Below are 25749 nucleotides of genomic sequence, written 5' to 3' on the forward strand. Positions count from 1 at the left end.
TGTGAATAAACAGGCCACCATCCATTGTTAATTGCTAAATTAACATCAGAGCCTTGTGTTTCATAACTGGTTTTCTGTTGTTTGTAGCAATAAATGTGGGGGTTTCTTACTTAAATGGTAATTCTCTGGTTTGTTTTTTTTCAGGATACAAGGATTCCAAAGCCTTCTCATGGGAGAAATACTTGGAAGAAACTAATTCCCAGGCAGCCCCAGCAAGAGCATTCAAACTGGTTGGTGAATCTTTGATTGTCCCAGATCAGGAGGGCAGGGGAAGCTGCTGTTTTCTACCCACTCTTGCTAGATGCTTTGTTTGATGGTTCTTCACCATGTCTGTGCCAAGAGGGTGAAACTGGGATTTCTGTTTCAAGATCATCTCTCATTGCTGCTAAAGCAAAATACACAGCAGACTGCAAAATCTTTTTTGGTTTTTCAATTGCCATGAAAAGCTATCTTGGAAAGGATTTAAAATGAAACATTTCCAGTTGCTCCATTTGAAGGGAAGAACCTTCAGTCCACACAGATAATTGGGGCTGTCAGAGGAATGTGTGAAGGGGAAAGCTGGTCTGTTCAAGGTGTGTGTGCATGTGTTTGGGGGGGAAATGAGAAGTGGGCAGTTCCTCCCTCAGATGTCCCCTCCACATGAAGTTTTACAAACTTCCTTCAAATAATTGTGCAAATCCTTCTCACTGTGGTTGGTGAGGCAGGAATTTGAGTAAGGAGTTTCTATCAAGGACTTACATGTTCTAATATAGATCTTGGTTCTTCTAGGGAGGAGCCAGCTGTGCCCTCCACAGAACCAAGCCTTCTAACAGATGATAGAGCATGTCTGCCAGACTTCTGGAGTCAGATCATCCTGTAGATAGATCTGCAGATGGTTCTCTCAACCTTGGGAGCAAGAGCTTTTGATTCTTACATCAGAGTTCAGTACCTTTATCTGGAAGCTCACTGTGAGCAGAAACAAAGCACAAGCCTTTAAAATAACTTCATTAAAAACCCCTCAGCCTTTAAAGTTGATTTTTTTTTATTTATTACTTACTTCTTAGCAGCTTCTTCGGCACCTCTGGCTCACCTTGCTAAACTTTAAAGACTTGTCTGTGCCTTTGTGACACTTGTCTTGATTCTTTTTGAAGAAGTTAGTGTGGCAGGTTAATACCTGCTGCCCTCCTGTATCATTTGTTGGTAAGCTCTTTGGGACTGAGGAGGAAAAGTAATCATGGAGGCCTCAGATAAGGGAGGTAAAAATCCAGCCAGACAAGTCTGATAATTGCTAGATTGCAGCAGGTGTCCATTCAAGTGGTTGTAGGTCACAAGGTGGATGTCAGGGAGTGGGAAGAGGTTGGGTTTGCCTCTTTAGGGAACTGTAAGGCCACAGCTGGAGTTATCAGCAGGACAGTTGAATGCCAGAACATCCCTGGGTTTAAGGTTTTCCAGAGTTGGGCAGACAGCACTGTGGATCATGCAGCACATAAAGCACCTCAGAGCCAGGGTACAGGATATGGTGAGTGAAGCTTCTCAGTTGGGCACTTAGTTGTCCTCAGGGCAGGATCAGCCTTTTTCTGAGCCTTGCTTGTAAAATGGGATCCTTTGGAAACCAGGGTGAAATAATGTAGCAGTTGGTCTTCTACACAATAGGGGAACAATAGAAGTAGTTTTCTAGAAACAAATATTTTGGAAAGATAACAAAACTCTTCATTTACAAAAAGAAGTAATGAAGTACGGCCCGTGGAACAGCCTGAAGCCCTCAGGAATCTGCCACTCCAGCCCTTTCTACAGAGCTTCAGAATACCAAATCAGAGAACCATACAACCCCAGACTGGTTTGGGATGGAAAGGACCTTAGAGATAATCTAGATCCAACCCCCTGCATGGGCAGGGACACCTCCCACCAGCCCAGGTTGCTCCAAGCCCCATCCAACCTGCCCTTCAACACTGCCAGGGATGGGGCAGCCACAGCTTCCCTGGGCAACCTGGGCCAGGCTCTCACCACCCTCACAGCCAAGAATTTCCTCCTCATGTCCAACCTCCATCTCTCCTCTGCCAGTTTTAATCCCATCCCCCTTGTCCTCTCCCTCCCTGCCCTTGTCCCAAGCCCCTCCCCAGCTTTCCTGGAGCCCCTTCAGGCCCTGGAAGGTGCTCTAAGGTCTCCCTGGAGCCTTCTCTTCTCCAGGCTGAACACCCCAACTCTCCCAGCCTGTCTCCAGAGCAGAGCTGCTCCAGCCCTTGAATCATCTCCGTGGCCTCCTCTGGACTCTCCAGCAGCTCCATGTCCTTCCTGTGTTGGGGGCTCCAGAGCTGGACACAGCTCTCCAGGGGGTCTCCCCAGAGCAGAGCAGAGGGGACAATCCCCTCCCTGGCCCTGCTGCCCACGCTGCTGGGGATGCAGCCCAGGACACGGGTGGGTTCTGGGCTCCAGCACACGGTGCTGGGTCATGTTGAGCTTCTCACCCATCATCACCCCCAAGTCCTTCTCCTCAAGGCTGCTGTCAATCCATTTTGCACCCAGCCTGGATTTGTGCTTGGGATTGCCCTGACCCAGATGCAGGACCCTGCACTTGGCCTTGTTGAACTTTCTGCAGTTTGCTCAAGCCCACCTCTCCAGCCTGGCTGGACCCCCCTGGTTGGCCTCCCTTCCCTCCAGTGTGTTGGGAAATGTCACCTGAAGGTAACAGGACTTTGCTCAGGACGGGGAGCATTTCCAGCACTGAGTACTCTCTGCTTGGGATGCTTCAGAAGTGTCTTCCCAAGGGGGAAGGCAGCTGCCTTCTCTGCCTCTTTTCTTGTTTCATGCACTCTCTGCAGCTATTGTTTGCTCCCTCAGATATCTGGCTTGGAGAGAATAGCAGAAGGGCTAATTCTGGCTCTCATGAAACTCCAGAAAATAAATTAGCATCCAATACTGTGTTGGAAAATGAGACAGAAAAAAAAAAAGGGTATTTGATATATCAACAGTTAATAGAACTCTTTCAAAATCAGACATTGTTATTTTTCTGGCTTGGTTGATCTGAAGTGCAAATACATGGCAAAGGTATTGATTTTTTTTTATTATTATTATTACTATTCCTGCTAGCAATTACAGGAAATCAGTACATAAATATATGGCTTGAGAACCAGAACAGACATTTCTTACTGAATTAGTTTTTGACAGTTTTATCTTGCATAGCCTGGAGACACTGATCATCAGCACCAGCAGCAGATCTTACCTCTGGATTTCTGCTTCCTCTTCTACCCAAAAATGCAGGAACCAGCCTAGTTGTCAGCATTGCTATTTCAGCCCATTGTCTTGGGCTGTCAATTCAAAACCATTTATAAGCTATTGCCAAAAAGGCAGAAAGTCATAAACAAACAGCCCTGTGCATCTTCTGGGCAGGTTTTTGTTCTCCAGCCCTCAGGCTCCTTCCTCAAGGAACACAGGCAAGGTTGACTGGGTCAATAAGATGCTCTTAAAACTAAAAGCAGTTTAGATTGTTTGTCTTTCAGTGTGTTGTGTGGCTGAAAGCCTGTGGATAAATGTGTGTCCAGGTGAAGAGACCAAAGAGAAACTTGAGGTTTGGAGCCTGTAATCCCCTTAGCTCAGAAGTGGACCTTCTTCCCCACCCCCTGATACTGGAGGGAAGAGTGATTATCATCATCTTTTCATTATCCTGATCTTGTTCAAAGACACAATTTATCATCTCTTGCTAAAATCCTGACCTTTATGTGCAGAAGTAAAGAAGGATGTGTTTAGAATGAGGATCCAGTGCTCCATAACCCCCAGCTGAGGAGGTCAGAGGAGGAATTTGCAGTCAGTCATTTAAAGATAAATGAAAAAATTAGGAAACACTGTCTTACTTAGAGGTTTACATCAGTGGGTGCTGCACAGGGCACACGTAAGGTCAGAGAACAAATTGGAATTTTTACAAAGTCATTTGACTGCTGGGTTTTGAGAGAAGGGTAAGTCAGCAGCTGCAGATGGGAAACTCCAGGGGCTGGAAATGCTTTTGGGTCCCAGCCCCACAGTTCTTGACAGTCATTAACAAGCAGATGCAGTTGCCATCACCAGCAGGAGGTGGTAACCTGCTTACTGAAGGGAACTGGAATGTCCAGATGCCAAGAAGATTGTCACATATAGTGTAGGGACAAGAGATGTCACATGTGGTGTGTTCAGGTGTGAGACAGTGCTGAGCTGGCCTCTCTCCTTGTCAGATAGATGCTGTGTCAGGTTGTTCTGCTGTCACCCTGCAGAGTCTGTCCCTCGGGGGAGCTTGTGGTAGTAGCTGGCCTTTTTTTCTGGTTGGGAAGCTCCTCTTGCCCTGGTTGTGAAACGCTCCTCTGCCCTGAAAAAGCTCAGGCTGCCTCTCCAGTAGTGTGGGGCTGCTGACAGGCAGACTGCTTAACCCTCTAGGAAACATGTTAAGCTCTGCAGCAGGCTGCCCTGTGCACTCGGGGGCCAGAGCTGAAAGGCGTTTGGATGGGAGGTGGAAACTTGAGCACATTTTATTCAGAGCAGGTGACTAGCTCTGAACACCCAGACCTTTTAGCATTCTGCTTGCAATCCTCTCTCACAGCGTCCTGCTCATGGATTCCAAGTTAATATGAAGTTGGAGGCTGTGGACAGAAGAAATCCCATCTTGATAAGAGTGGCAACAATAGTTGATAAAGACGACCACCGCATCAAGGTATGACCTTGCTTCAAAGTGCAGAGGCCTCCTGCTGAAGAGTGTGGTGGTGGGCAGAACAGGAGAAATACCTGTTTGGTATGAGGAGCAGCAGACAAACACTCTGCAGGTGATCTAGCCTGCAGGCCTGCCCAGCTGGGAATTCACAGAATCTCAGACTGGTTTGGGTTGGAAGGGACCTTAAAGATAATCCAGTCCCAACCCCCTGCATGGGCAGGGACACCTCCCACCAGCCCAGGTTGCTCCAAGCCCCATCCAACCTGCCCTTCAACACTGCCAGGGATGGGGCAGCCACAGCTTCCCTGGGCAACCTGGGCCAGGCTCTCACCACCTTCACACCCAAGAATTTCCTCCTCATGTCCAACCTCCATCTCCCCTCTGCCAGTTTTCATCCATCCCCCTTGTCCTCTCCCTCCCTGCCCTTGTCCCAGGTCCCTCCCCAGCTTTCCTGGAGCCCCTTCAGGCACTGGAAGGTGCTGTAAGGTGTCCCTGGAGCCTTCTCCAGGCTGAACACCCCAACTCTCCCAGCCTGTCTCCAGTGCAGAGCTGCTCCAGCCCTCCCATCATCTCTGTGGCTCCTCTGGACTCTCTCCAGGAGCTCCATCTCCTTGCTGTGTTGGGGGCTCCAGAGCTGGACACAGTTCTCCAGGGGGTCTCCCCAGAGTAGAGCAGGGGGGACAATGCCCTCCCTGGCCCTGCTGCCCACACTGATTTGATGCAACAGAAAATTCCAGCTTTTTCACTGCAAAACTCATCAAAATGGTTGGGTTTTAGTATGTTAGGGTGTCATCAGAAAGCAATACAATTTAAGAAACAATTGTGTTTGCAGAGGTTTAGTCTTTAAGTATAGAGTGTGCTGAAGCACCCTGTGGGCTGTGTTTCTTGCTTTTTTGGAGTGTGTCACCCAAAATCTGGTGGTTGTATAAAACACAGAAGCAGAGCCAGGGAGACAAAGAGTCACACTGAGCACAAAGGACAGGCAGTTGCACCTGACTGGGAGATGGGATGAATCAGCCCCAAGCTGAGCAATGCTTGAAGTAAAAGCTGAGTCATGACCTTAACTGTATCTCTTGACTGAGACTTTGTGCTTCTTTTAGATACATTTTGATGGCTGGGACCACAGTTACGATTTCTGGGTGGATGCAGACAGCCCTGATGTCCACCCTGTGGGCTGGTGTGCAAAAACTGGACATGCCTTGGAAGTCCCTCTAGGTAAAGTCGATTGCATATTGGAATGTGAAATAATTTTGCTGTTCTTCTTCAAACCTGCTTGAAAAAAAACCCGTATAACTTCTTGTTTTGTTTTGTTTATTCCCAGGTGCTGGTGCTGGAGTGGGAACAGTGGGACAAGTGTGTCCTACTCCTGGCTGCCAAGGTGTTGGTCACGTCAGGGGACCAAGATATGGGACTCATTATACGTATGTACAGGAGATCTTTTTATAGGGTTACAGAATCACAGAGGGGGGAGGGGGTTGGAAGGGACCTCTGGAGATCATCCAGTCCTACCCCTGCTAGAGCAGGATCCCCTAGAGCAGATCCCACAGGAACCAGGTGGGTTGGGAATGTCTCCAGGGATGGAGACTCCACAGCCTCCCTGGGCAGCCTGTCCCAGGGCTCTGTTCCCCTCACAGTCAAGAACTATTTTCTTATATTTAGATTCAACCTCCTGTGCTGCAGTTTGTCCCATTGCCCCTTGTCCTGTCACTGTACATCACTGAGCAGAGTCTGTCCCATCCTCCTGACACCCCCTGTAGATAATTGATCAGCACTGATGAGATTCCCCCCTCAGCCTCCTCCTCTCCAGCTGAGCAGCCCCAGCTCTCCCAGCCTCTCCTCATAACAGGGTTCTCTGCCTGTGAGAGTCTCACTGCTGCCCACAACAATAATGCAGCAACAAGCTCCTGCACTGCACTGAAATGATCTCGGGGTGTTAATTCTGGAGATAGTTATAACTGCAATTGCAGCTCCCTCTTGTGTCTAAATGTGCTGTTTCACCATAAATCCTGTTTATAGCAGTATAAACTGCAGTGCAACCCAACGTAGATTCATTCACTCCAATTTCTATATTCCAGCATTACTGAAGGAATTTGTTTATTTTTTTGTAAACTAATACACCCCAAACAGCTTGCAAGGAGGCAGTTAAAGAGGGAGGGAATGTGAGCAGGCTCTTAAAGTATAAGAGTGAGGAGAGCTTGTTTATGTTTTGTGCTTTGCCTTTTGATTTCTTATGTGTTCTGGGAAAAGGAAGGTTTGTCTCCATTAAACTATTTTAAACAGCAAGAGAACAACCTCAGGTGGGAGGTCTGAAGATCTAGTAGTGTATAATGTGGTAAAGAGCTTTGAATTTCTCAGAGTAAAAGTTGCAGGACTCTCTTGTTTCATTAAATACTGCTCAGACAAGCAGGTTATAGAGGAAGAGCTCTCTTCCTCCTGAGGTGACTCTACAAACATGACTTTGGTTCCTAATTCTGCCATGTACTCCCCAGCTTTCCCACACCTAAAGCTGGGTAATAACATCTCCCAGAGTGGTTTTGGCCTCTTCACTTTTACTGCCTTTGTGATGGAATGTCTGCCTGAGGCACAACTTAAAAACATACATCATCAGTTCTCTCTTTTTTGTCTTTCTGTCCCACAGGTTGGTTGGCTGCCCCTACTCTGATGTGAACCTCAACAGAGAGAACTTGTTCCAGGACCGCCTGGGTGGGGACAGACCTTCCCCCAGCAATAACATGCAGAAAGCCAAGAGGCTGGAGACTCCTGGCCCATTCCTGTTAGGAGCAGGAGAGTCTTCTCAGGAAGACTCTCCACAGTCCAGGTGAGCTGAACCCTCTTCTTGGGCAGATACTGGAGAGCAGAAGCATTTTCCAAGGCTGAAACCCACAGGAACTGGCTGGTTTGTTCCTCTGTAGTATTGACCTGTGCCCCAGACACTCAACACAGAGCAGTGCACTTTTATACCCTCATGTGCCTTAATAGGTTTCTTGATTCCTTAATCCTGCTGTTCTGGTCACATTCCAACAAAGGAAATTGCATTCTGTCTCCATAAATTTTTTTCCTTGCTGTTTCAATTTAAAATATACTCTTTGCTTTGCTTTCCTGTCCTAAAACTGTCAAGCAAGATTATTTTGCACTATTAAACTGGAACTGCAACCCACCCCAGAGCTGGCTGTGTTACCCTGCTGGGGTAATGACTGCGTCTGTGTCACTTGGCAAACAAGTTGAGCTCCTTCAGATATTTTATTTCCTAGCATGAAAATCTTGGAATTGAGTATCATTGTAGCAAACTGGGCATTAGTTTTTGGACTGCAGGAGGTGGTTAAAATGTGTCATGGGTCACACCTGGACATGAAAGCTTTTATTATTGTCACCAATAGGGCAAACTCCAGCAAGACTTTTGGTCTTTGTTGCATATGAAGGCTTATATACCTTTGAAAGTTCATTTGTTTGCTTAGATTTGTAACTTGTTAAAGATATATCTGGCCAGAAAGAAGGAACACTTCCCTCCCTGGCACACATGGCCAAAGTTTGCCTCCTCCCATCCCAGAAATGTGCAGACATCTCAATTTCTTAACTTTAACAACCAGAATTGGTTGCATTTCAATGGCACAGTTACCATAAAGCTCTCTCAGGAGCTTTGGGATTTTCCCAGAAGAAATGGCATTCCAAAATTATAATCTGTTTCTATTCTAACTCTTTCATTTCCTGATAGTGGGAGGTCTGAATTCAGTATGTAAATCTGATACCACCCTGCTGCTTGTCCTTCCCTGGGCAACCACATAGCCTAGTTTATCCATCAGACTTCTTGATGGAGACTCTTCAGTGTTCTCTGGAGGCATCCAGAGTCAAAAATCTGAAATCATTTCACCATACCACGTGCTTCAGTGGGTTTCCAGTAGCTGCTGGGGTCAGAGCCTCAGTCCACAGGGGCTGATTTATTTCTTAAAATCTCTCTCATCCGTGCTGAAGAGAAAAAACCCCACTTTGTTCTGTACCAGTAGTGCTGGTGGGGAGAGGAAAGCTTCTACCACTAGGTGGTGGCTGCTGCTCTCAATTGCAAGGAGCAGCCAGCTCTGCTCTCCTGCTTGAGCAGGGCACCGAGGAGGTCAGCTCTGCTGCTATAATTTCTCTGTCTTTCCAGAAAATCTGCACAAGGCAGTGAAAAGTCGTGTCCAAGCAGTGTTCCCAGCCCGTCGGAACAGTCAGAAAACAATCACGAGAGAGACTGGGGAGAAAAGGATTCCTCTGCAGGCATCAAAGCCAAAAGGAAGAAGTAACTAAGATTTCTGTGATGTTGTGGGGCATTAGAAGTTGTGTTTCTTGATGCTGCTGGCTCTGTATGAAATACAGATGTAGAACATAACTTAGAACAGCCCGGTTTGATCAGAGGTTTGCAGCACAGGGTTTTAGGATGCCACGGGAAATCTCCTTTCTTCCTGTTGTTTTGGGCTCCCTCTTTCCTGCAGTAAACCCAAATCTCAGTTCCAGCCATGAATTTAGTAGCACAGTCCTTAGCTTAGAGAGACTTCAGGGACAGAGCTGTTCCTCAGTTTAAGAGGGAAAAGTTTTTGGTTCCTAAAAGTCCCATAAATCTTTGTATAGAGAAGAAATTACATTATACATGTAATTATTATTATAATTAGTTTGTGTATCTTCTGAATTGCTTTGTAATTGATGCTTTCAGGCTTGGGAGCTCACATGCCTATATAAAGTTCCAGCTGGCAAAACAGGAAAGCAATGGGAAAGGTTGGTGACACTTTTTGTTCTCTATGTGTGTGTGCATAGATGTACAATGTACCACAGTCAGAAGGAGCATTTAAAACCTTACAGTGTTTTTGCTTTGATTCCACAAGTCAAGAGGAAGGGGATGATGGTAATGGTAGTCTTTCTTCCTTCAAAATGAGGAGGAGGAGTAAAATTACTTGGAAGTGAAAGTTTAAATACTTTGTAGAGTGAAGCCTCATATGTATTAACTGAGAAGAGAAGCTCGTGCCATCTCTTGGACCACTGCCTGCTCTTCTGAAGTGACAAGGAGTTTTCTTCCCCAGTCAGTGACATTTCTGCTGACAGAGCCAGCAGAGGTGACCAGGGAGGCTTGCTCAAAACCTGGCAGATAGTTTAAGTTCATAGAATCACAGAATGGTTTGGGTTGGAAGGGACCTTAAAGATCATCCAGTCCCAACCCCCTGCATGGGCAGAGACACCTCCCACCAGCCCAGGTTGCTCCAAGCCCCATCCAACCTGCCCTTCAACACTGCCAGGGATGGGGCAGCCACAGCTTCCCTGGGACCCCACTGGCTATTCAGAAACATAATCTGCATCCTCTTGGTTGATGACTTTTCTAAGGGTTTCCTGAGGATGACAAAGAAAACAAAACATTAAATGGAAAAACAAAGCCCTTTTTTTTTCCTGGTACGTGACAGGTTAAGTTCTAAGAGCAGCTTTCTGCTATCACTTTAGCAAACCATATGCTTAACTTTCAGATTTACTATAAAAAGCCATTTCAGAGAACTGAGCTGACCAGGCTTTTAGGAGGATTTAACAGGGTAATAAGTCTCCAATCAAAAATAGCTAAGCAGGCACAAACTGGGACAGGTGCCTAGCTGGTGTTTTTTCCTTTTAATACTCTTTCTTACCTAGTGCTGCAGTCAGAGCTGGGGGAATCTGCCAGCCAGCAGTTGCAGTTACAGCTGGCAGGGGAAGCTGTCTCTGCTCTCTCTTTGTATTCACCTTAGAATGTTGGGAATCAGTGGAGGGAATTTCTTCAATAATCCTGGAATTTCAGCATTACCCAGAGCTTTCATCCCATCTGCATTGATTAGAACCTGCTTCCTTCTCAAGGGGCAGATAACTTGTTTAGGTCGTGGTTTGGGTGCCTACCCCTGAGGAGCTGGGCTTAGTGAAGTGGGGTAGAGGCAGTGCCCACCCAGCAGGGATGGGGCAGTGCAGGAAACCTTGGGCACCACTGGGATCTCCTGCAGCAGGGAGGAGGGGGCAAGGGCAGCTGCTGCCCCACCAGCAGTGAGGCAGGTGAGGAGAGCAGGTGACAGACCTCCCCCCAAGCAGCAGTGTCCTCTGCCCTGGAGTCACCAGGAGCATCACCTTCTGAACTGAGCAGTTGAGGCTTTAGGGTTTTTTTTCAACCTCTTTGGTCTCACCAAGAAATAGAGACCTGTATTTGATGCTGTCCCAGATCCTTTAGGGAGGTGGGAGACAAGGTAAGGTGACACAGCTGGGGACAGGGAGTGACCTTTTGCTAGGAGAGGCTTTCCCTCCAGCATGGCTTGCACTTGGGCTGGTGAGGAGCAGGCAAATCATGGAAATTGGCTTTTTCCTTTCAAGTACTGTTTTCCTTCGTGCTTTACCAGTAGCGACTGGCACACCCCCAGATCCTCACACCCCATCCTGCTGCCAGCCGTGTGTGCTAACACAGCAAGCCCAGAAGAGCCGAGCAGCATTCCCAGCCTTCCTGAAGGCAGGAATAAACCGGGAGTTTTGTACGGTTGCCACGGGATGGCGCTGGGCACCCTGCACACGGGGCTGGGGGCGAGGGGGCAGCACAGGGTAACTGCTGTCAAGGGAGAAGTGTTTCCCATCTTGTTTCCATCCTCTGCTCTGCTTCCTGTTGTATAACCAGGCACGTCCCTGTAGGACCATGACTCTGCACTACTGAGTGATCTCATTAGGGAGGGGTGATTGCTTCCTTTTTTATTATTTATTTAATTTTTTTGCCTTGATTTTGCAAGCTTGACACATGAGGAGGGAGTTGATGTCTGGAGGTACCATGGAGCTCTCCTGGCCTGGGAGTCACCTGGGAGGGGAGCCCAAGCCCTGGGCTGGCAGGCATGGTGCTCTTTGCAGGCTGGATACAGCTGTGAGCTGGAACCATGCCATCAGTTTTCCAGCTGAAGATGCTATTACCAGAACTCCTCCACCTTGTCAATAAAATGCTGCAAACATCTTCTCTCTTAGCAGCATGACATCATTTTCCAGAGAAGAAGCTAATGATAAAGCCTCTAGCCTGGCAATCTTATCTTCTTTTTTCTTTCTCCTTCTTGGGAGGGTGGGAAGGACACCCTGGAAGCTCAGCGTGCCATGCAGGGCTGCCTGCTCACCCTGCCTTGCTTTTCATTCCAGAGTGTGATCCTTCCTCCTGCTCTGTTCTAAGTGCTCCTACTTGAAGCCTGGCTCTGACTTGTCTCATTTCCTTTTGCAGACCCTGATCTGGATCTCCAGCAGGCCCTCCACCAGTCCATCTTCATGCCTTCCCTGGCCTCCAACCCGACCCACCGCCTCCACCTCTGCTGGGAGCAGCACTGCAAGCTCTTGCCAGAGGTCTCAGGCCTCACAGCCAAACATGTGGCCAAATGGAGTGTGGAAGAGGTGAGTTACCTGTTCCCTGTTCTGGGGTGTGGGAATGCCAGAGCCCTCCTTTTCTGGAGTGCTAATTGGAGACATCTTTATTTCCTTTCCTAGGCAGTGCTTTTCGTTGCTTTGCATATTCCACAGCTGACTCAGCTAGAAGTTAGACCCAGTCCCTTTATAAGGGAGAGGAAGGATCCCTGTTAACCCTCTACTGTCCATGACTCATTTCCCTGAATAAGATTCCATCCCTTTCCTTGTTTATTTACCCCTTGATCTTTTAGTCCTCAGGCCTGAAGGAGGATTGTGACAGCAAATGCCACTTCCCTCTGATCTCCCTCCCCCTCTCCTGTGACTCTGCTGCTGATTCACTTTTACACTGCAGATAATTCCCAACTGCACTGTGCATGCCCACTCCTCCTGCATCTCCCTGCCTGATTCCCCTGCAACAAAACTGCCCACACCCTGACCTGATTTCTGACAGAGGTAGCTGTGCAGCTGGGGATGTGTCTCTGCACTCCTAGCTCTTGAAATGTCTTCTGTAATTAGGTGGTGTGTGAAAAAGCCAGTATCTTTTGTGTGCTGAGTCTTTGGTTTTTGCCTCAGTGCCTTGGGCATAAATAATATTTGTTTCTCCACTTGGGAAGTGGGGACAATTTGGATCCTGGCACTTACTCTCAGGCTGTTTAATTCCAGAGAAATGTGCTGTGATGTTGTTCTTGCAAGGCTGTAGGTGATCTGCAAAGCAGGAAAGAGGTGCCATTCTTCATGATGCATAGAGGAGCTTTAGAGACTTGTAGAAAGTGCCTTAGTTCCCTAAGTGCCTCTTACATCAGATAAATCCAATCTTGACTTTGTTCTCTGTGCTGGAGGACTGCTGAGAGGTTGGTGGGATTGCAGTGACACAGGAGATAGGAACCACAGCACTTGGGAAGGGGACAGAGCAATTAGGATGGCTCTTTTAAAACTTGGTCCTTTTGTTTTTTTTGGTGCTGGGTTGTTTTGGTTTGTTTTTTTGGTAATGAAAAGGTGTGTGAATTGTTTTCATAGCAAGGAGGAAAAAAAGTCTGAAAGACTTGCTGTTCATACCCTTCTTGAGAGAAAGCTTCCAAAGATTTTTCCAAAAGGCCTTTTAGAAAATTAACAGAGGCAGAAGCAGCTGATCCTCTGACATGAAAATCAGAATCTCTTTCTTTGGGATAAAACATGGAGGCTGGTTCACAGAAGAACAGAGTCAGGATACAAGCCAAATTAGATTTGTCCTTTGCATCTGACCTTTAGAGCAACTGCTAGGTAAATTTAGCTGGGATATTAGGCTGATAAGGGATAAATGTAAACAGGAACCACAAGGCATGGATGCAGGACACTCTGGATCTAGTGATTAAAAACCTGGAATACACTGAGCTGTGCTCTGTGCTGCAGCCTCAGACAGCTGGTGAAGTGTCAACTGCCAGCAGGAGTGTGAGTGGCACACGAGAAGGATGAGTAGATGCAGCACCACAAAGGACTGACTGCAGTCCTTTCAGGTCTTGTCTTGAATTTCAGTCAAGTGGATCTGGTTTTGCAAATTCTGTTCATCATGAATTCCTGTAGGAATCGATTGGGCCTCAGCAGGAGCACTTGCAGGATCAGCATGTGCAGGGAAATGCAGCCACAGGTCTGGGAGATGAAAGCAGCAGGACTTGGTGTTTCAGTGAGGCCAGAGTGGATTGTTCTGTTGGCATTTGGGCTCCAAACATCTTCCCACAGGGCAAACATTTGCCTTTGAGTTGTGCTTTGAACTCTGCTGCACAAAGGAGGCCATTCTGCTGGAGTGGCACAAGAGCAGTGGGGCTGTAAATTCTCCTTTGGTTTCAGACCCAGGACCTGTTTTTAATTTATGAAACCCACATTAAGGAAAAAAAATGCTGCTTTAATCCTCGGTTGGTTGAGAACAGCTAAAGTGGCAGAGCAGCAGCAGTGTTTAGGGAAGCTGAAAAACTCCTGCTAACACTGAACAGCCAACAAACCTGGTTACTTTAATGTAGCTTTGTTCATGTTGAGAACTTCCTGTCATGTTCTCAGAGCACAGGATCTTGAATCACAGAAGAACATCAACCTAAATTTAACATAAATATCAGAAAATACTTCTTGACTGTGAAGGTAACAGGGCCCTGGGACAGGCTGCCCGAGGAGGTTGTGAGTCTCCATCCCTGGAGGCATTTCAAACCCACCTGGATCTTGTGGGATCTGCTCCAGGGGATTCTGCTCTAGCAGTGGTTGGACTGGATGATCTCCAGAGGTCACTTCCAACCCCATCACTCTGTGATTCTGTGTGATCAATATGTGCTCAAGTTGTATGTTCATTACTTAATCCTGCATCAGATGCTTATACCTTGTGAGGACACTGTCCTTGTGCCAATTGCCTGCGAGTTACCAACTCCTAGTAACTAAAGCCAGCTCCTCTCTGCAGGGACTGTCCTTTCTGCTGTACCTGTTTGGGGCTGTGTTGATTTCCTGGAGTGAGTCCAGAGGAGGCCACAGAGATGATCCAAGGGCTGGAGCAGCTCTGCTCTGGAGACAGGCTGGGAGAGTTGGGGTGTTCAGCCTGGAGAAGAGAAGGCTCCAGGGAGACCTTAGAGCACCTTCCAGGGCCTGAAGGGGCTCCAGGAAAGCTGGGGAGGGACTTGGGACAAGGGCAGGGAGGGAGAGGACAAGGGGGATGGATTAAAACTGGAGGAGGGGAGATTGAGGTTGGACATGAGGAGGAAATTCTTGGGTGTGAGGGTGGTGAGAGCCTGGCCCAGGTTGCCCAGGGAAGCTGTGGCTGCCCCATCCCTGGCAGTGTTGAAGGGCAGGTTGGATGGGGCTTGGAGCAACCTGGGCTGGTGGGAGGTGTCCCTGCCCATGCAGGGGGTTGGATCTAGATGATCTTTAAGGTCCCTTCCATCCCAAACCAGTCTGGGATTCTATGATTTCTCTAGTCCATGGTGCTCCTGTGTTTTGGCCTGGTGCACCCAAGCCTCCCTTGTCCCTCAAATGCCACGTCTTGGTTTGAGGACTCTCCTGCACCTGCAATGACAGGCTAGGCAAGTCACTGCAGCTCAGTGAAGCTCAGGGTCTGGCTCACACCCTGGGGACCTTTGCTGTTTTCTCCTCTTGCATCCTCCTTCCCTCTCTTTTCTCTACTCCTGATAAACCCCAGGGCTCCTGTTTGTATAAAAGCACAGGGTGCTTGCAGGGCCGTGCAGATAGCTGCTGGGACAGATCAAAGGCCTGTCACTCACTGTCCCTGACATTAACCAGCAGCAGTTGTGCAGGGCAGGACACAGGAGCAAGGCAAGCTCAGATCATTCCCCAGGGCTTTCTACCAGCCTCTCAATACCACAGACACTAAAGGGCATTTACCATCCTGCCCCCAGGGGTCCAACTGTCTCTGAAATTCTGGAAGGTACCAGACCCTGCAGAAGGGTTTTCATTGTAAGGAGGAAGGGGGATTGAAAAGGCAAGTATTTTGTTACTTGTTTATAACAGGATTTGGCACTTCTGCAGAGGAAAATCTGGAGTCAGTGCCTGATGGAGATGTGGATTTTAGGGCTTCCCCTTCAAATGCAGCTGTCCCTCCTAGCAGGAGCTGGGGGTGGGAGAGATGCTCTGCTTCCAGTTTACATAGCAGAAACAAGGGGAGCCAGAGCTGTTCACCACAGAACCTCTGGGCAGTGACAGCTCCACTCCTGCCTGGTCGGGACTGGGGGAAGGGAAGGGATGTGAGTCAGGTGGTGGGATCAGTTGGAGATGCAGTGACTCGATTTAGGAGAGAATCTGACAATCCTGAGTTCCAGGGAAGCTCAGGTTTGACAGTGACCCCTCCTCACTGTGTTCATGGAATGTCACATCTGCAGTAACTCAGATGAGTACAGCTCATGGAACAGCTTCTGCAGGGGGGCAGCCAATTAGAATGAGATGTTGGATCTGATTATGCCTCAAAGTACAAATCTTCTGTGAAGCTGCAGCTGGAGAAGACAATACACATTAACTCATCCTCCACTGCGTTCAGGGCTGCTCCTCAGGCTGGTTTGTGTTATGTAATGTAATCCAAGGGCTGCTTGCATGTTTCTAGGAAGATTGTTCCAAATGTTAACAGATTTCCTGCTTAGAAAGGTTTTTGCCCTGATGTGAAATGTGAAATTAACTTCTGGTCGTTTAATCCTGTGGATCCTGTGCACCCAGCTTGGATTACATCATAGAATCATGGAATGGTTTGGGTTGGAATGGACCTTAAAGATCAACTAGGTCCAACCCCTGCATGGGCAGGGACACCTCCCACCAGCCCAGGTTGCTCCAAGCCCCATCCAACCTGCCCTTCAACACTGCCAGGGATGGGGCAGCCACAGCTTCCCTGGGCAACCTGGGCCAGGCTCTCACCACCCTCACACCCAAGAATTTCCTCCTCATGTCCAACCTCCATCTCCCCTCCTCCAGTTTTAATCCATCCCCCTTGTCCTCTCCCTCCCTGCCCTTGTCCCAAGTCCCTCCCAGTTTTCCTGTAGGCAAAAAAAACAAAATAAAACCAAAACTCCTTTTCATTCCAGCTCTTCTGCCTTCTCTGTGTTGGTAAACCAGCAGTCCTCATTTGTTTGGTTTATTTTGTCTGTTAAAGGGGATTCATGATGGGAAACTGTCTGTATCCTTTTTTCTTTTCAATTCTACCTCCCAGCAATACCTTAGAGAAAGTGAAGTTGTGGGTGGATTTAAAACAGTATAGCTAAATATGGCTTTTAATCTGTAAAAATATTGTGGATGTTTTAGAAAGATCCTTTTGAGCAGGGGAGAAACTGAACTTTCACAGAAAGATAAATGGTCAAATGCAATGTGGGCAGTATCATAGGTAACCAGAATAGTCTAGGTAACCAGAATAGTCTAGGTAACCAGAATGCAGGTGTTGCAGCAACAACCCAGTGATGGTTTTCATACATACCCTTCCCTAACAGGAGAGTTTTAAGTTTTGAAGTGTTAAAAATCCTTGCCTATAGAGCCCTGATACAGAAATCAGACCTCTTTGCTTGGTGACAGCCCATGTTAATTGCCTGTGTTTCTCTTTTCTCCCACATCCCTGCAGGTGGTGAGCTTTGTCCAGCGCTTACCTGGTTGCAAAGAACAAGCATCTGTTTTCAGGGATGAGGTAAGTCCAGTCTGCCCCACCCTGAGCTCTGCTGTGGCAGCTCTGGTGGCAGTGAGGTGGTTTTGTCCCCTGCTGCTGTGGGGTTACAGTGCAGAGAGCACAGACATGCTCATACCTTGTCATGACAGAGCCTGTGGCATTTAGGAGGCAGCTCCAGCATGGAGCTGAATTCCAGCATGGCTAATTGCATTCTGCTGCCTCAGATTTCCCTTGCACTTCCCATCAGGAGCTTATGCAGAACATCCTGTCTTGGATTGTTGTGCAGGAGGTTTGGCCTCATGAGGAAGATGTCCTGTTCACATGGTGCAATGAATGTCTCATCTGTTCTCTCTAGCAAGCACATATGCCTGCTTCTCTTGGGGAGGCTGGGAGTCCTAGGGTTTCCCAGGAATTGCTGGCTTCCCCATAGCTGAGGTGAGAGCAGGAGGGGAACCTTTCCTAGCTCTGGTTTCCCAAACACTGCTTGTTCATCTCCTGCACGTGTCCTGTCATTGCTGCCTCATGCTGGGCTGGCTCTGTTCCTCTTTCTGTTGGGTTCACCACAGCTTCTGAGAAGTCATTGCAGGGGATGGGGCTGCCCTGGTTTTATGATGTCCTCACATGGATAACAGACACTTGGGCTCTGTCAAGTGCTTCAGCTTCTGCTTACACTGCAGGTATGACTTGGAGATTCTCTAGGAGCCCTGAGAAATTTGAACAGATCTACCTCCCCTTTAGTTCTGGAGACCTTGAAGCACCTTCCAGTATCTGACGGGGCTCCAGGAAAGCTGGGGAGGGGCTTGGGACAAGGGCAGGGAGGGAGAGGACAAGGGGGATGGATTAAAACTGGAGGAGGGGAGATGGAGGTTGGACATGAGGAGGAAATTCGTGGGTGTGAGGGTGGTGAGAGCCTGGCCCAGGCTGCCCAGGGAAGCTGTGGCTGCCCCATCCCTGGCAGTGTTGAAGGGCAGGTTGGATGGGGCTTGGAGCAACTTGGGCTGGTGGGAGGTGTCCCTGTCCATGCAGGGGGTTGGGACTGGATGATCTTTAAGGTCCTTTCCAACACAAACCAGCCTGGGATTCTGTGATTTATCATCCCAGCCCTACTGCTCTGATCATAAGGTCTGGAGGGAAGAGGCTGTGCCTTCTCTGTGGCACCCTCTGTACCCAGGAAATTCCTTGCACATTGTAGAACTGTAAAGGGCAGGTTTTTAATAGATGACTGCTCCTCAGAGCTGCCTTCCTCTCAGGATGAATTAGGCTGCAGTGCATTTTATGGGATTTATGTCTGTGTTCTGTTTTCCCTGGTTTTAAAAACCAGGCACACACACAACATAAAAAGCAGAAGAAATGGCACCTTGCAAAAAGTTCTCCTCACAATGTAAAAATGTTAAACATAGTGGGAATAATGAAATGTATTCAAATGAACCAACCTTTTCAGTGTGGCTGAATGTAAAAGGTTCATCCTGATTTCTAGTGAAGATTCAATCAGAGGTGAGAGTTTGGTAGGTAAGATGTTGCTGGCAAATCACTCACCATGTATTTTATTTCTTCTGCATAATTTTAAGTGGTCCTGAGCACAGAGCCTGGTTCAGAGAGCAGAGAGCCACATTCTATTTTAATATCTTATTTTTTGCAGCCTTCAAGCATGATTCTCTGTGACAAATGAGAGGGGCTTGAGTTGTTTTTGCAGGTTGCTGCTGGAATCAAGTTGTGGGTTTGAAATTAAAACCCTTTTAGCAGTTTGGCTTGGGCCAGAACTCAGGTGTGAGTGAGGGGACTGCTGAGCTTCACCCCAGTGGCCAATAGCTTTGCTCACCCTTTAGGATAAATAAATCCCTTGCAGACTTCTCCTGGTGGGGGGAGAGGGATAAGTTGCTGCTTACATTAAGAACAAAGAGAACAAATTGTACACAGAATTCTAAAAACCATCCAACTAAGATGAAACAAAGAAATTAATAATAAAACATTGATATTGTCCTTGTTTTTAAGTCCAATTCAGGAAGGTCTGATTAAAATAAGCATCTTTGAGGCAATGCATTGAAAAGGAAACAGTAATAATAGTGGACTCTGAAGCATTTTGAAACATAGGACTGTTCTCTAGCAGTTCTGTGCTACTCTTGACTCTGTATTATTTAATTTAATCAGTCCATTTGTTTCAAGCTATTTTTAACATGTTCATTGCAGTAGTGTGGAGTCCAGGCAGCTTGCAAATAAGATTCAGGGACATTGTGTGGCCATCTGTGGACTGGGAGCACTGCTGTCCCTCCCAGTGTACCAACTGGGAGGTAAAGTAACTTCCTAACAGCCTCTTGTGGAGTTAGAGAAGGGGAAACCAAATCTCCTGGCTCCCAGCTCTTTGCGTTAATGATATATTTGTCCAGGTTTATTCAATGTCTCCTCTTCCACCAGTCATTGATGTCCAGAAAAGTCCTAAGTTAGGCAGGATTGGAGAGACAAGAATTGTTGTTCTGGAGGACCTGAGTGTCCAGTGGTGTCTGCTGCACTGGTGAGCATCAGCTGGGAGGAGGAGATGCTGTCAGTCCCTGGAAATGGGCTTTAATGGAATAACTTAGGGAGACATCTTATTTGTGTCCATTAATCTCTGGCTTCTTCCCTGCAGCATTTGTGGTTACTATTAATTATATCTGTGTTGTCTCTGTGGATGTTCTTGTAAACCCAAGTAAATTTTTAACCTCTTCTTAAAATAACATTATAATTTCACTTGCTACTGCCCAGAGCATCCTGTATTTGCACAAGTTAGCATGTTTTTCACTTGCTTACCTTAAATCCAATTGAATATCTCCTTGCTGATGGATTAGGAGTGTATGTAAATGCAGGCAGAGAACATTTCTTCCCTGTGCCTTGTTTGATGTAGCATGTGATCTCTTTTTAGTTTTATGTGCTATCGTAGAATCCCAGACTGGTGAGGGTTGGAAGGGACCTTAAAGATCATCCAGTCCCACCCCCCTGCATGGGCAGGGACACCTCCCACCAGCCCAGGTTGCTCCAAGCCCCATCCAACCTGCCCTTCAACACTGCCAGGGCTGGGGCAGCCACAGCTTCCCTGGGCAACCTGGGCCAGGCTCTCACCACCCTCACACCCAAGAATTTCCTCCTCATGTCCAACCTCCATCTCCCCTCTGCCAGTTTCAATCCATCCCCCTTGTCCTCTCCCTCCCTGCCCTTGTCCCAAGTCCCTCCCCAGCTTTCCTGGAGCCCCTTCAGGCCCTGGAAGCTGCTCTAAGGTCTCCCTGGAGCCTTCTCTTCTCCAGGCTGAACACCCCAACTCTCCCAGCCTGTCTCCAGAGCAGAGCTGCTCCAGCCCTCCCATCATCTCTGTGGCTCCTCTGGACTCTCTCCAGCAGCTCCATGTCCTTCTTATGCTGGGTGCTCCAGAGCTGGACACAGCTCTCCAGGGGGTCTCCCCAGAGCAGAGCAGAGGGGACAATCCCCTCCCTGGCCCTGCTGCCCACGCTGCTGGGGATGCAGCCCAGGACACGGGTGGGTTCTGGGCTCCAGCACACGGTGCTGGGTCATGTTGAGCTTCTCATCCACCATCACCCCCAAGTCCTTCTCCTTGGGGCTGTTTTCCATCCATTCTAAGTCAACCCATGTAGTGTCATTGGAAACCATTTCACAATACCCTGCTGTGTCTGCTTTCAACAGACTTGTTGTCTGTGGGTACAGTATATACTGGTTGTGAGGGCAGCCAGATGTTCCCATCTCTGGAATTTTTCTCATCTCTAAGGTTTTTAACAGAGCTGATAAAAAAATACAGGGGAAAAAAAAGGGTGTTTGGCTTTACATTTTACTCTGAGCAGCTTAACAGGAGTCAAAGAGTCTGTGCAGTGACAGTGTGTAATGAATGCACTGGGAAGTGGTGATTTTATATTTCTAACCATCACAGATCAGTGTAATGTATTAATTCTTGGAGAGCTGCCTCCTGAAGACTCACATCTACTGGGCTTCCTGATCTAATTTCTGGCCCAGATTGTGAACAGGCCACAGGATTTTTTACTATCTTTGGCTTTTCAGAGCAATTTTGGTGAATATAAAGTCAAATGAACCTGCATCCTCCTCATGGTCTCTCCATAAGCTTTGCCTGCACTTGAGTTTCTCTGTAGAAAAAGGGCTGGTGGGTGAGGCCAGAGCCCTTTGGAGAGGGCAGCATGTCTGGGACCCTCACAAGAAAGATCAAGGTTCATTCTTCAGAGCTGTGTTTGTACTTTGATTCCTCACATCTAAGCATGATGTTTCATTAAACAACCAAGGGTGAGAATCCTGCCCATCCCTTGGTGGTAATCTTGATTTTATGTTGTTTCCAACCTCCAGCAGATAGATGGTGAGGCCTTCCTGCTCCTCAACCAGAGTGACATTGTTAAAATCCTCAGTATCAAGCTGGGTCCTGCCCTGAAGATCTACAATGCCATTCTCATGTTCAAGTCTGCAGAAGACAACTAAGAGGAGCCCTTTGGCAGAGCCCACAAGGAGCTGACAGGGAACAGATCTTCACCTGTGAGCATGACAACATGCCAGTTGTTTTGGGACTCAGATGTGTTTTAAGTAGAACTTATTAAAAATATTTTCTGGATATAAAAATCCTGCCACAGTCTGGAATATGGGGCAGCTTCACTTCCAAGAAGAGGATATTATTATATTTTGTAATTGCATTTGGTTTTGATATATCAATCTCTTTGAGATGGAGAAGAAGCCTCCAGTTATAAGGGGAATCCAGGGTAACATTGGTGGAGCTGCAATAGCAAGAAGAAAGCTGTGAGTAAGTTGACTGCTCTGACCAGTGATAGTGCCTGAAAGAGAAACTGAGTTATCACCAGCATGTTTCGTGTATTCTGTTTTCATCAAAACTGAGCAACTCACCTGTATCCTTCAGTGCTGGGACCCAAGAGCTGAACTTTTCAGGACTGATCTATAAGTTCCAGTTGCTCCTACTGGTCTCAGTTATTCTAATAGCCTTGGCTACTGGGCTGCTCACACCAGAGCAGAGAGGTGCCCAGGGCAAAGGGTTTCCATCAGTGATGACTTGAAGCATTTCTGGTAAAGACCAAAAATGTTCTCATTTGTGTCACCAGAGAGCAGGAAGCAAGGCCTGTGTAGGTGGGCTTTGGGTAGGCAAAGACCCCTCCTGAAGGTCCCTCCCACAGGAGGCAAGGATAAATATTGCAGCTGTGAGTCTCCTGTCAGTGCTTTTATGCAACTGCTCTTCTGGCCCAGGAACAAACTGGCAGCAAACTGGCACTTGGGAGTTTGATGGGTTCATTCTTGTCCCCTCCACTGCCAGCCAGATGACAGGAGGAGGAGGTGGGAGCCCAGCAGTGGCCAGCACGTGTGTTCAGATGCAGACACATTGCCTGGACACAGTTTGCTTTTCATTTTGAGCAACCTAAGCTCACCAACACTTTGTGCTTGGGCCTTTCCAGCCTCCAGGTGGATGTTGGTCTGTTCTACCAAAGAGTCAGTGTGTGCTGAGGCACAAGTGTTTCCTGCTCTGCACAGTTTAATGTCAGTTGAAGTCAGAGCACAGTTTAATGAGCATGTCCCTGGAACAGCCATGTCCTGGGTGGAGGTTTCCCATACCATTCCTTCCAGAGCCTGTTGTTCTCTTAGAATGCAAACCCCTGGGAGAAGTGGTGAGCCCTGTTGGGGCTCTGCTCAGTGTTGCCATTGGTGCCTGGCAGCATGCCAGCTCCTGACCTTCCTCTGGCCCCTCTCCCTGGTAAATATTTGGTTGTTCTGGAGCTAAGCTCTAACCATCTCAGCTGGGGAAACCTTTTCAGCCCAAAGCTGCCAGGCTGGGTCCTGTGTGCATGATCTCCTCCCCTGAGCAGTGTCCTTGTGGGCAGACGTGCCAGCAGCCTCAGCCCAGGGCTGCATGGTGAGCTGTCATCTTCCTCAGGGCATTGCATGATGAGGTGTGAGCCATCTGGAGGCACCTCAGGCTCCCTCCTGCACTTGGCATCCTTGTCACCCCTGTTGAGCCCATTCCCAGCCCTGCAGCTCCTCCCAGAGCCATCAGGAACTGAGAATGAACACAGAGCCTGTGACACAAGAACACACTTGGGTCTTCCTTCCCTACTCACTCCGTGTCTTTTGTCCAACCTTCCAGCTGCTGAGAAGGTCCTTGTGACTTGCCTCCAGTTCCTTCAAATTGTAAACAGAACAGCATCCAGACCAGTGGAGCCATTCAGTCCTGGGTTAATGCAGAGAGCAATTTGTATCCATAATTTCTGTTTTTGTATAAGATGTTGAGCAGTTTAAGCCTTCCACAGAGAAGACACAGGGGTGGTGGGATATTTAATAGCTGAAACATTAAATATCAGCCAGGCAACTGCAGGAGAATAATTTAATGCAGTGTTAAGGACTAGGCAAGATAGGAATTTAATTTCTTAAAATACGTTTTTATTAGTCAGGATATCCACCAAAAAGAGTCACATTCCTTTATCCTGCTCTGTGCATCCAACATCAGTGGTAAGACTTGAATTGTAAGTGGCATGTCCTGGGCTCTGACACAGCTTGCCTTCAAGGCAGAGCAAAATTGCTTCCTGACAACTGGAGCAGAGGATCTGGAGCTGGATATTTTTGATTCTGCCTCTTCACCAACTTGCTAAATACCCCTGAGCCCTTCTTGGCTCAATTTCCCCCCTCTGAGATACCCAGCCAGGTGGGGTGAGGGCAGTTTTGCCTTGCTCTTGTTTCTGCAGCAGATCCTGCCAGATTTTCTGTTTTCCCTCCTTCCTTGGGAAACTGAGTTTGGGGACAGCAGATTGCCTCCAGCAATAAACCAAAATATGATATTATTTAATCTCTTTTACTATATATAGGTAGAGGATGAAGAGAATTGGTGAAACATGCAATGAGATTCTAGTCACTGAAATTATTCAAACAGAAGAGAAATCTTTAATCCTAGGGGCTTCCAAGCCAGCTGGATCAAAGAGGAAAATGTGTACTTGGAGTTTGTTCAGTGACAGTGAGAGTTGTGCTTCCAGCAAGGGGGAAGGAGGAACCCTTGTAGGGGTAGAAGAGGGAGGAATGTGCTTCTTTTGCCTTTTCTTGTAATCCAATAATTGTCTTTGCAGAGCAAGCAAGAATGTGCACACATCCAGGACTGACTCCTTTTCCAAATATAGCTGCATTCTAATAAAATCAGGCAACTTCACCAGAACACAAGGGCAAAACCATTTCCAGTGTCTTCACTGGACACATCCTAAATATTTACAAGACAGAAAAACAACTGGGCCAGCTCATCTTTTAGCCCCATCACTTGGGGATTCAGTGGTCGGGGAGAGCCACGTTCACGTGTAGCTCCGTGACTTGTTTCTGCTGCCAGACTCTGCCTGTACAAGCTCAGCTCTGCCTTGTCCCAGTCCTGACCAAGGCCTGTGTCAAGGTGAGGGGTCTGCAGGTGCCTCTGACTGTACCTAATGCCTTGTTGTCTCATTTGAAACATGCACTTTGAAGCAGAAAAGCCAAAAGTTGTAGCTCCCTGGGGAGCAAAGCTGAAACCGATTAATGCCACCTGGTTTGGGGAGGATTTTGTTGTCTGCTGAATGTTAGCAGAAACCAGGCCCAGCTGAACCCAGAGGTCACCTAGAGATTTATTTATATTACTTAGAAGCATCCTGGAGCTGTGACAGCTTCCCATGGGCTGGCAGTGCAGTTGGGAAGTTTCAGTTCTCTGTTCAACTGGATCTTATTCCTGGGTATGTTTTTGCTCCCATATCCCTGTTGCTGAACTCCAAAGCCATCAGTCTTTTTCTCCTTGGTAGAGAATCCTGTTAAATTTCTATCTCTGCCCTCACCAGTGATCATCCCTGTAATCCAGCAGCAGCAAATTTCTGCTCTGGGTAAGAAATTGCCCTAAAGTTGGACAGAAGCAGCAAAACTCCACGACCAAAGGGGCGGAAAAAAAACCTTAACCCACCAACGTTCAGCCCAGGGGATAAGCTAGTTCAGCTGTAGAAGATTTCCTGCCTGCTACTTTCATGCTTTTAGGGATTTATGCCACAGCAAGCTTTAAAGTTTCTGACATCCTCTCCATCATGTGATGAGCCAGCTTAGTTTTGAAATTCCTCTTGACTGGAACTGGAAACACGTGCAGGGGAAGGGAGCGCGGACCCGCTGTCCCGGTTCAGCCTCTGAAATGTTTGGCCTCTTTTAAACCAAACAAATACTTGAGCTTTTTTGGCACTAGCCAACTTGAGTTGCCCTCCACCGATGCTTTCTTCTGGAAATGTGAATAAAATTAATATAAGTTCAGACCTGACTTTGTTCTTGCCCTGTTTGGGTCCGACTCCGGCAGGGAAGCTGGGCTGGCTGGGCTGGCACTGGGGAGGGGGGGACTGGTTGTCTCTGAGGTTTGTCCCCTTGTTTTGCTCCCACTAAAGCTGACAATCAAAGCACAGGCAGCATTTTCACTTTTTAACTCTTGTCAGGCTGAGCAAAGCAGTGTGTATGAGCTCTTTTTGCTTTGTACACAGGGCAGCAGCAGCCTCAACCACTGAGGTTCTCCCTGATCCCCAGTTCCTTGCTGTCCCAGGACTCTGCTGTCTTTCCTAAAGCACCTTCCAAATCTGAG

At 47.7% G+C, this 25749-nt stretch overlaps 1 protein-coding gene across 3 annotated transcripts in view; it reads left to right on the plus strand.

The window, feature by feature from the left end:
- Positions 1-25430, plus strand: part of LOC127393085 (lethal(3)malignant brain tumor-like protein 3) — a 55199-nt gene extending 29769 nt beyond the window's left edge. For all 3 annotated transcript variants that reach the window (XM_051637817.1, XM_051637816.1, XM_051637818.1), the window contains 10 exons: positions 145-230; positions 4544-4654; positions 5752-5866; positions 5973-6072; positions 7290-7469; positions 8793-8924; positions 9336-9397; positions 11868-12034; positions 17112-17174; positions 21489-25430. In XM_051637817.1, coding sequence (XP_051493777.1) covers positions 145-230; positions 4544-4654; positions 5752-5866; positions 5973-6072; positions 7290-7469; positions 8793-8924; positions 9336-9397; positions 11868-12034; positions 17112-17174; positions 21489-21617 — 1145 coding nt within the window. In that variant the 3' untranslated portion in view covers positions 21618-25430. The remainder of the gene's footprint in view (positions 1-144; positions 231-4543; positions 4655-5751; positions 5867-5972; positions 6073-7289; positions 7470-8792; positions 8925-9335; positions 9398-11867; positions 12035-17111; positions 17175-21488) is intronic.
- Positions 25431-25749: the final 319 nt, after the last annotated feature.

This window comes from Apus apus, chromosome 21, assembly GCF_020740795.1.
Source record: "Apus apus isolate bApuApu2 chromosome 21, bApuApu2.pri.cur, whole genome shotgun sequence".
NCBI lineage: Eukaryota > Metazoa > Chordata > Aves > Apodiformes > Apodidae > Apus > Apus apus.